The sequence below is a fragment of the Oncorhynchus kisutch genome, linkage group LG10 (assembly GCF_002021735.2).
Source record: "Oncorhynchus kisutch isolate 150728-3 linkage group LG10, Okis_V2, whole genome shotgun sequence".
NCBI lineage: Eukaryota > Metazoa > Chordata > Actinopteri > Salmoniformes > Salmonidae > Oncorhynchus > Oncorhynchus kisutch.
The window spans coordinates 17938615-17948947 of record NC_034183.2 but is presented as its reverse complement, the minus strand read 5'-3'; the positions used below and the strand labels follow the sequence as shown (position 1 = coordinate 17948947).

At 42.7% G+C, this 10333-nt stretch overlaps 1 protein-coding gene across 6 annotated transcripts in view; it reads left to right on the top strand.

Moving 5' to 3' along the window:
* The window catches only part of LOC109897470 (CUGBP Elav-like family member 5), a 367555-nt gene that overhangs the window by 226366 nt on the left and 130856 nt on the right, over nt 1-10333 (top strand). For all 6 annotated transcript variants that reach the window (XM_031833229.1, XM_031833234.1, XM_031833231.1 and 3 more), the window contains exon 3: nt 5303-5351. In XM_031833229.1, coding sequence (XP_031689089.1) covers nt 5303-5351 — 49 coding nt within the window. The remainder of the gene's footprint in view (nt 1-5302; nt 5352-10333) is intronic.

The window sequence follows — 10333 nt, the reverse complement described above, 5'->3', positions numbered from 1 at the left end:
CTGCTGCTTAACTAGGTCTTTCTTTGCAGCACTTGACTATATGACTGGACAATATTCTAGACTATAGCCTGCAGTACTTGCTTTGTGGTGTCAAAAAAGCAGAGCATCTCTTTATTACAGACAGACTTCTCCCCATCTTTACAACCATTGAATCTATATATTTTGACCATGACAGTTTACAATCTAAGGTAACATCAAGTAATTTGGTCTTCTCAACTTGTTCAACAGTCATGCCATTCATTACCAGATTCAGCTTAGGTCTAGAACTTAGGGAATGATTTGTACCAAATACAATGGTCTTAGTTTTAGATATGTTCAGGACCAGTTTATTACTGGCCACCCATTCCAAAATTGACAAAACTGACATTCCAAAACTCTTTGTTAAGGGTTTCAGAGACTTTATTAGCTGTTATTGATGATGCGTATATGGTTGACTCATCAGCATACATGGACACACATGCTTTGTTTAATGCCAGTAGCAGGTCATTGGTAAAAAGAAAAGAATGTTTGACATTAGAGAAGCTTCCGTTAAAGAAAACCCCCTCTGAATCCATAATATGGCAGAGGTTGAAAAGCCACAAGACATAAGTTTCTCAACAATAATGGTCAATAATATGAAAAGCTGCACTGAAATCTAACAGTACAGCTCTCACAATCTTCGTATTATCAATGTCTTTCAACCAGTCATCCCTTTCTCTATAACCAGATGATTGTGGACTACAGGAACACCCCCATTTTCATCGACAGGGATGTAGTGGAGCAGGTTGAGAGCTTCAAGTTCCTTGGTGTCCACACACCAACAAACATGGTCCAAGGACACCAAGACAGTCATGAAGAGGGCACGACAAAACCGATTCCCCCTCAGGAGACTAAAAAGATTTGGCATGGGTCCTCAAATCCTCAAAAGGTCTACAGCTGCACCATCGAGAGCATCCTGACAGACAAATAAATGGGCAATTAAGCCAACATGCTACTGCCTGAACTGTAGCTGGGCATAGAGAGAGAGATAATACATCCCACTCTCAGAAACCCTGTGGAGAAGACCTCTGTGTCTGCAAGCTAGAGTACAGTGCCTTCAGAAAGTATTCAGAACACTTTACTTTTCCCACATTTTGTTACTTTACAGCCTTATTCTAAAATGGATTAAATATACTTTTTTTCTCAGTAATCTACACATAATACCCCATATTGACAAAGCGAAAACAGGTTTTTAGAAAACATTCCCTGTTTCCATTGATCTTCCTTGAGATGTTTCTACAACTTGATTGGAGTCCACCTGTGGTAAATTCAATTGATTGGACATGATTTGGAAAGGCACACATCTGTCTATATAAGGTCTCACAGTTGACAGTGCATGTCAATGTAAGAACCAAGCCATGAGGTCGAAGGAATTGTCCGTAGAGCTCAGAGAAAGGATTGTATCAAGGCACAGATCTGGGGAAGGGTACCCAAAATGTTCTGCATCATTGAAGGTCCCAAGAACACAGAGGCCTAAATTGAAGAAGTTTGGAACCGTCAAGACTCTTCCTAGAGCTGACCACCTGGCAAAACTGAGCAATCGGGGGAGAAGGGCCTTGGTCAGGGAGATGACCAAGAACCCAATGGTCACTCTGACAGAGCTCTAGAGTTTCTCTGTAGAGATGAGAGAACCTTCCAGAAGGACAACCATCTCTGCAGCACTCCACCAATCAGGTCTTTATGGTAGAGTGGCCAGATGGAAGCTACTCCTCAGTAAAAAGCATATTTCAGCCCGCTTGGAGTTTGACAGAAGGCAGGGACTGAAACACTAGTCAGGATCGAGGCAAAGATGAACGGAGCAAAGTACAGAGAGATCCTTGATCAAAACCTGCTCCAGAGCTCTCAGCACCTCAAACTGGGGCGATGGTTCACCTTCCAACAGGACAACGACCTTAAATACACAGCCAAGACAACGCAGGAGTGGCTTCGGGACAAGTCGCTGAATGTCCTTGAGTGGCCCAGGCTGAGCCCGGACTTGAACCCTATTGAACATCAGAAGAGACCTGAAAATAGCTGTGAAGCAACACTCCCCATCCAACCTGACAGAGCTTGAGAGGATCTGCAGAGAAGAATGGGAGAAACTCCCCAAATACAGGTGTGCCAAGCTTGTAGCGTCATACCCAAGAAGTATTGATGCTCTAATTGCTTCCAACGGTGCTTCAACAAAGTACTGAGTAAAGGGTCTGAATACTTATGTAAATGTGATATTTCAGTTTCTGATTTTATATATTTTATATACATTTGCAAACATTTCTCAAAACCTGTTTTTGCATTGTCATGAGTACATTGCATTGAGTACAAGACATTTTAAGAAAGTTCAAACTTATTTAGTGTATTTCTATACAATTTAAAAACTCTAAAAGGCTGTTTGGAGAATTACCCCGGCCAATATCAATCACACTGGTTGCTGTAGATCATTCACCACAGTCGATCTACAAAAACATAGCCTATTAGCTTTACCATTTTGCCAAAACACATGAACTCACATTAACTCAGCACCTGTATTAAAAACTATAATGGTACACATACATAAATCTGTTAGCAGAAAAACTTATTTCATTAACAAAAGGTCAACAAATACATTTGCTTTACAGAACTTTTTTTGTTGCCGTTTTAAAGCAAATTGCCTGCAATTCTACACATTTTGCCATGGCTTATGCCAAGTTTCATGTTTGAAGTTTTTATTGTCACGGCACAAGTACGGTGAAATGTCTTTCTTGCTTGCTCTTTCCCAACAATGCAGTAATCAATATTAGTAGTGCTATAAACAATTCATGTAGAAGAAAAACACAAGAAATTGAAATAAAAAATAAGAAAAACACAAGAAAGTAAGCTATATATATATACAGGGTCAGTTCCAGGATTAGTTCCATTACCCTACTTACAATGTGCAGGGATACTGGAGTGGTAGGGTTAGATACTGTATGTATAAAGGTAAGGTGACCAGGCATTGGGATATGTGATAAACCGACTACCAGCAGCGTATCTGATGATTTTATGTAAGTGTGTGTGCCTGCATGTAGAGTCAATATGAATGGGTATGCGTGTTGTGTGTGTGATCAAATGAAGTGTGTGTGTATGTTGGAGTGTGAGTCTGTGTGAGTGAGTGTGTAGAGTGTGCATAGAGTGTGTGAGTGTGTATAGAGACAAACGTGGAAATAAAATAGAAGGGTCAATGCAGTCTGTGTAGCCATTTTGTTAGCTATTTAGCAGTCTTATGGCTTTGGATAGAAGCTGTTCAGGAGCCTGTTGGTGTCAGACTTGTTGCTCCAGTACCACTTGGCTTGCGGAAGCAGAGAGAACAGTCTATGGCTTGGGTGGCTGGAGTCTTTACCAATTTTATGGGTATTCCTTTCACACTGCCTGAAATAGAGGTCCTGCATGGCAGGAAGCTTGGCCCCAGTGATGTAGTGGGCTGTCCGCACCACTCTCCATAGCTCAATGCTATCAAGGGTGGTGCAGTCGCCATACCAAGCAGTTATGCAGCCAATCAATATGCTCTCAATGGTGCAGCTATATAACTTAGTGAGGAATTGAGGGACCATGCCAAATTTGGTCAGCCTCCTGAGGGGGAAGAGATGCTGTCGCACCTTCTTCATGACTATTTGCATGAGTGTGGACCATTTTAAGTCCTTAGTGATTTGGACACCGAGGAACTTGAAGCTCTCGACCTGCTCCACTGCAGGTCGATGAAGATGGGGGTGCGCTTCTAAATTGCACCTTGTGTACTCTACTATTGTAACACTCAACAGTAAGTTCCCCCGCCTGCGGCCCTGAGGCAGACCCTTTTGTAGTGTAACCGCAACATTAAGGTGAGGTCATCTTGGCTCACAGGGATCCTACATGGAAAGGCAGTGTTCATATTGAGTAAATGGGTTAGCGTTAGCATGGGCCAAAACCTTCAAAAGACTTAGCCCCAGCTATTTATTATTTACCATGGGTAAATGTATGGAATAATTCCATTGAGCAAGGTTGCTTCGTTCCTCAAGGTGAAAATAGATACGTTTAGCACTTAATGCATGTGGCCCAGGCCTCTCCCTCATATATCAGCTTAATATTATTGAGATGTTTTAAAATCCGATGATGGTGTTTCTCCTTGAACAAGTCATGCTTTTATAGCACTGCCCTGTCTTTAAATCAGACCTTTTGTCGGCCTGGGAATTGGACAGTAGAAAAAAAATAGATCAGTGAGAAAAAAATCGCATGGAAAACAAATGGTGATCTTGGACTCTTTAAAAGAATCTGGTGAATTGACTTGGAATTGGAAGGGAAGCCATGGTGTGGAGCAATAAAAAGGTGCTTCATTCCAGGTTACAGATGGTTGAGAGGGACGTGAAGGGAGGGAGATTGCTTTGCATATTTGGGTAATCTTGTCACAAATCGATGCAGATCTTGGTAAATGGAAAACTATTCAGGGCCATTTATTTTTGTCTCCTGCTCTTTGAACATAAACAACTTTTTAAATGTATGTGTGCCTTTGTGTGTACCTGTGTATGTGTGCCTTTGTGTGTACCTGTGTATGTGTGCCTTTGTGTGTACCTGTGTGGGTGTTTTTGTGATATAAAGGATTCATTTGTATCATCATTGGATTTGATTTGTTTGCAAACTACGGTAGGTGCATGTAGCTGGTAATTTAACAAACACTCAGTAATTCAGGGAATGTTCTAGAAAGTTTGCAGGAGAACAAATAAGTTGGTAAAGCTGTTTAGCTTAAAAATAATATTGAAAAAGGAGGCAGAAAGTCAGGGGAAAAGCGTGACATAAAGGCTGTGATGACAGAAGCATCTAATCCAAAAAAGACCATTCTTATCAGGTTCTAGTGGATTACTATGAGCCTCCTAACCAGAAAGTCCTTCTCAGCCAGGCACTCTCCTCAGCTCAGGGTTTGTGGATCAATAGGCCTGCATTGATCTCGCTCCTCTGTGGCTGGATCCACTTGGCCTGCCTCTTAGTCATGCACACACACACACGCACGCATAGGTGTGCGCTTTCACACACACATACATACCCTCCGACAGCGTGCACCATTCAGGCCCTTCGGATTGTCTGATCGTGTGAATATGAGACGTGCAGGACTTGTTTTTCTCCAGTGAGTAGCACTGATTGTCAACCCAACTTGCATCCCTCTTGGTGCCCACCATACGCCATGGCACTTTGATCAGTATCAGGGAACAGCTGTTTGTGTGGGAGAGGGCCATGACACTTCAAGCTTGTTACCTTGTTGTGGTGACGACAGTTCCACACACCAGGACTAACCTCTCTGTCTCTATTGTTTTTTCTCCAGATGACTCGCCCCATCCAGGTGAAGCCGGCTGACAGTGAGAGCCGTGGAGGTATTTGTCTTATTTTCTGAAATCCTTTTTTATCTCTCATTCTGTCTCTTGTTTATGCTCTCTCTATTTTGCTCTCTTTTTTCTCTCTCTCATTTTTTATATATTTTTCTCTATTTTCCTCTCTCTTGCGCTTTCTCTTTCAATCTCTCTTTCTCTCCCTTTCTTTCACAGTCTCTCTCTCTCTCTGTTGCCTGTGTTTATCTAATTGATGCTCTGCGTATTCATTTTAATTAAGGAGACGGTGGTTGATTTTGCAGTGGACTGAAGGCAGCTAGTGGCTTCTGCTGCTTGCCTGTCTGTCTGCCTGTCTATCTAACCCTGGCTTCCCTCTGCCAAGCACATTATCATACTACTGTGAATTAAAAAGTGATTAGAGCCCTACAGTAGAGCCCCCCCCCCCCCACACACACACAGACAAACACACAACTCCACACACACAATCTGTTTGCTTAAACGGAGGTGTATGTTCTAGACAAGCGAGTATAGGGGGAGGCGGAGGAGGGTGGGAGCATGCAAAGCTTGCCAAACAATACATAAAATTCACAGGGCCCTTGCCAAGATCCTCATTTACTTGGCCTTAATTTTGTCGTCTTTGATCTCTCTGGTCTTTCCTTTACTCTCCACGGATCTGCATAGATGTTAATGTGATGAAGGGAGGGAACATCCTCTAAGTTTTTTGGGGTGGGGGGGGTGTGTTCATACTGTGTGACAGTGTGTAGTGACAATGTGTGATGAAACACATTGGGTTAGGATAGATTAGGACAGCGGGCAACTTGGCACAATGTTCAAAAGGACAGCCTAATTTCTAGAGATTGATCGAGAAAAGGCCAAAAGAGATAACTGGGCATGCTCAACTCCCAGCTATTTGTCCCTAGCCCCTCTAGCCCCCTGGACCACCTAGCTCCCCATCGCCCCCTTTCTCCCCTGGTCTCTCTAGCCCCCCTAGCCTACTTATCCCCCTATTGCCCTGGCCCTTCTAGCCCCCTGGCCCCTCTAGCCTCTGGCCCCCTAGCTGCCTGGCCTCCCTAGCATTCTAGCCCCTTACCCCCCCCTAAACCTCCGACCAGTCAGCGCTGGAGACAAGCAGGGGTCTTGTGCTGTCAAGATTGATGCCCCTTAAAGGCCCATTGATTTTGCCATTGTGGTGGTGTGTGTTCGCATTAACAATGACACTCAGCTGTCTTTTTCAAATCAAATGTTACTTGTCACATGGTTCGTAAACAACAGGTATAGAATAACAGTGAAACACTTACCATGCCGACAATGCAGAGAGAATAAAATGAGAAATAATATAAAAATAAGAACACAAGGAATAAATACACAGTGAGTAGCGATAACTTGGCTCTATACACAGGGTACTAGTACCGAGTCGATGTGCAGGGTTACAAGGTAATTGAGGTAGATACATTATGTGGACACCCCTTCAAATTAGTTGATTCGGCTAGTTCAGCCACACCCATTGCTGACAGGTATATAAAATCGATCACACAGCCATGCATTCTCCATAGACAAACATTGGCAGTAGAATGGCCTTACTGAAGAGCTCAGTGACATTCAACTTGGCACCGTCATAGCATGCCACCTTTCCAAAAAGTCAGTTCGTCAAATTTCTGTTCAACTGTAAGTGCTATCATTGTGAAGTGGAAATGTCTAGGAGCAACAACGGCTCAACCGTGAAGTGGTAGGCCACACAAGCTCACAGAACGGGACCCCTGATCTGTCCTCGGATGCAACACTCACTACCAAGTTCCAAACTGCCTCTGGAAGCAAGGTCAGCACAAGAACATTCTAGACAATCTTTGTGGCAACAGTTTGGGGAAGGTCCATTCCTGTTCCTTTGTCATTATGGGGTAGCTTCTGTCTGGCCACTCTATCATAAAGGCCTAATTGGTGGAGTGCTGCAGAAATGGGAGAAACTTCCAGATGGACAACCATCTCCACAGAGGAACTCTGGAGCTCTGTCAGAGTGACCATCGAGTTCTTGGTCACCTCCCTAACCAAGGCCCTTCTCCCCCGATTGCTCAGTTTGACCGAGTGTGGCCAGCTCTAGGAAGAGGCCACTGTGACCTTCAATGCTGCAGAAATGTATTGGTACCCTTCCTCAGTATCTGTGCCTCAACACAATCCTGTCTCAGAGCTCTACAGACAAATCCTTCAACCTCATGGCTTGGTTTTTACTCTGACATGCACTGGTAACTATTGGACCACATAGAGACAGGTGTGCGCCTTTCCAAATCATGTCCAATCAATTGGATTTACCACAGGTGGACTCCAATCAAGTTGTAAAACACCTCAAGGGTGATCAATAGAAACAGGATGCACCTGAGCTCAATGTCAAGTCTCATATCAAAGGGTCTAAATACTTATGTAAATAAGGTATTTACGGGTAAAAAAAATAAAAAATGTGCAAACATAGATTGATGAGCAAAACAATGAATTTATTCAATTTTAGAATAAGGCTGTAACGTAACAAAATGTGGAAAATGTCAAGGGGTCTGAATACTTTCCGAATCCACTGTAGCTGTCTTAGCAAACTCAACTAGTTGCTACATATACAGGCAAAAGCTATCTATTTCTCCTTTGTCCTTTATGGACCACACCTCCCTACCTCCCTCCAGAGTCATACCCAGGGTGAGATCTTAATTAGACTTCCTGTTCTGGGGAGGCGATGACACCAGGGATGGACCATGCACCAGGCCACTGGGGGACTGGGCTCTCCATCCTGTCCATGAGCTTCTAATTACTCACTTAATCTCATTACGGGGAGGACAGATCACAGGACCTGGGCCAGACTGGCCGTTTGGGACTGACTCCCTCTACCGTATACCCGCAGGACCCCTCACCTCAAGGACCAGCGCTCACTGGTTATTTTTTATTTTTTTTTACTTGTTACGTGTACCAATGGTAAGAATGTCCAACAGTCCTCAACTTTGGTAGCCACTGTTAGCCATGCTGATAGTGGTTGTTTTGGGCAGAGGTGGGTAGATTACTGAAAATCTGTTGCTGAGATTGTAATTTACTGAAGTAATAATAAAAGTAGCCCTCTTAAGAAACTTCTCAAGTAATAGTAAAAAGTATGGGCTGAGTGTTGGGACGTGGAACTGAATGACGGTCCAAGATAAAAGTACGAAATGAACAAAAAAAAATAGAAGTTTAAATTACACTACAAAGGAACTGTTCAAATCCAATGCCTGTTAGCCTGAGGCTGATGCCACTCAAGCACATACACACACTCACATTCAAAAGCACACATGTGCACACACGGACACATACGCACACACATGCCTTGCTGTTTTGTTGTCCTTGATGTCTTTTGTTTTTGCATTGTTGTTTTCTGTTGTTTTTTATTTTTTATATGGCGCACCGGGTGGGTGGTTTTTCAGGGAGGACTGTGAGTGTCTTGGATGGTTGGGGGCCTGGCGGTTGGGAGCATGGGCCGGTGGCTGAGAGGTCGCTAGTTTGGGTAACCGATTCGACTTGGTGGGAGATCTGTCGATGTGCCCTAGGGTAGGGCTCTTGACCCTGGTTGCTCCTGTGGGTCACTCTGGATGTCTGCTAGATGACTGAATTTATTGTAAATGTGGAGCGGCTTCACTGCAGATAGATTGTATGTTTTGAAATTCAAAAAAAATAAAATACAAAAAGTGTTTTTAAAAAGGTCAAAAAAGTACTAGCTACAAATTTAGTTTGGTAATTTTTTACGCCTTATGGTAAATTGTGACAGTAAACAAAAATAAGATCAATTTAGTGAAATTGATTTGATAGGCTGGACAGTTTCAATTATGGGTTTATTCCAAGTTGACTTCATATCTATCAATGTGCTCAATTTCATAAAACGTTAAACGACATTCGAGACATTGAAATCATTTCACAATTTCAATAGCATTAATGAAAATTACTTTCACAATATCATTTAAAGTACATGTGATGGGGAATGCGTACTAAGAAGATTTACACCAAGTGTTATGATTCATTTTTTATTCAGAATGAAATATCGAGGAGGATCAGGTAAGTATTACAACAGTCAAACAACAATGAATATTGAAATGTCAATATCAATCATGTTACTAGTATGCAAATCAGACACATTTCAGCATGGAATTAAACATCAAGGTAGTTATTTAGGTAAAAATCATGTACACTGAACAGCAACATGTAAAGTGTTGGTCCCATGTTTCATGAGCAGACATAAAATATCCCAGAAATGTTCCATATGCACAAAAAGCTTATTTCTCTCAAATGTTATGCGCAAATTTGTTTACATCCCTGTTAGTGAGCGTTTCTCCTTTGCCAATATAATCCATCCACCTGTCAGTTGTGGCATATCAATAAACTGATGATTACACATGATCATTACACAGGTGCACCTTATGCTGGGGACAATAAAAGGCTGCTCTAAAATATGCAGTTTTGTCACACAGATCTCTCAAGTTTTGACAGAGCGTGCAATTGGCAAGCTGACTGCAGGAATGTTCATTTCTCCACCATAAGCGTTTTAGTGAATTTGGCAGTTTGTACTACCGGCCTCACAACCGCAGACCATGTTCGGTTTGCTGATGTCAGCATTGTGAACACGGAAATACCGTGATGAGATCCTGAGGACCATTGTGAGGCCCATAGTATCTGTGAACAACAGATGCATATCTGTATTCCCAGTCATGTGAAATCCATAGATTAGGGCCTAATGAATTAAATTGACTGATTACCTTATAGCGGCACCAAACAAAGATGCCGGGAAATTAATATTAATGCTCAATCACATCCTTACTCTAGGAAAACAGAAAAGCGTCCGTTACGTTGTTACAACACATTGAGTCCTATTGGAGCCTCTGCTCTATGATGGGATGTGCAGCAGCATTTAAGTGGGCTGTGGGGGCCTGCTCTCCGCTCAGCCCCTGCATTCCCTTGCGTCGCAGATATTAAATAAATTGATTTTATTTCACATGCAGGCCTGATGACTGGCACTGACTGGCTATAATAGC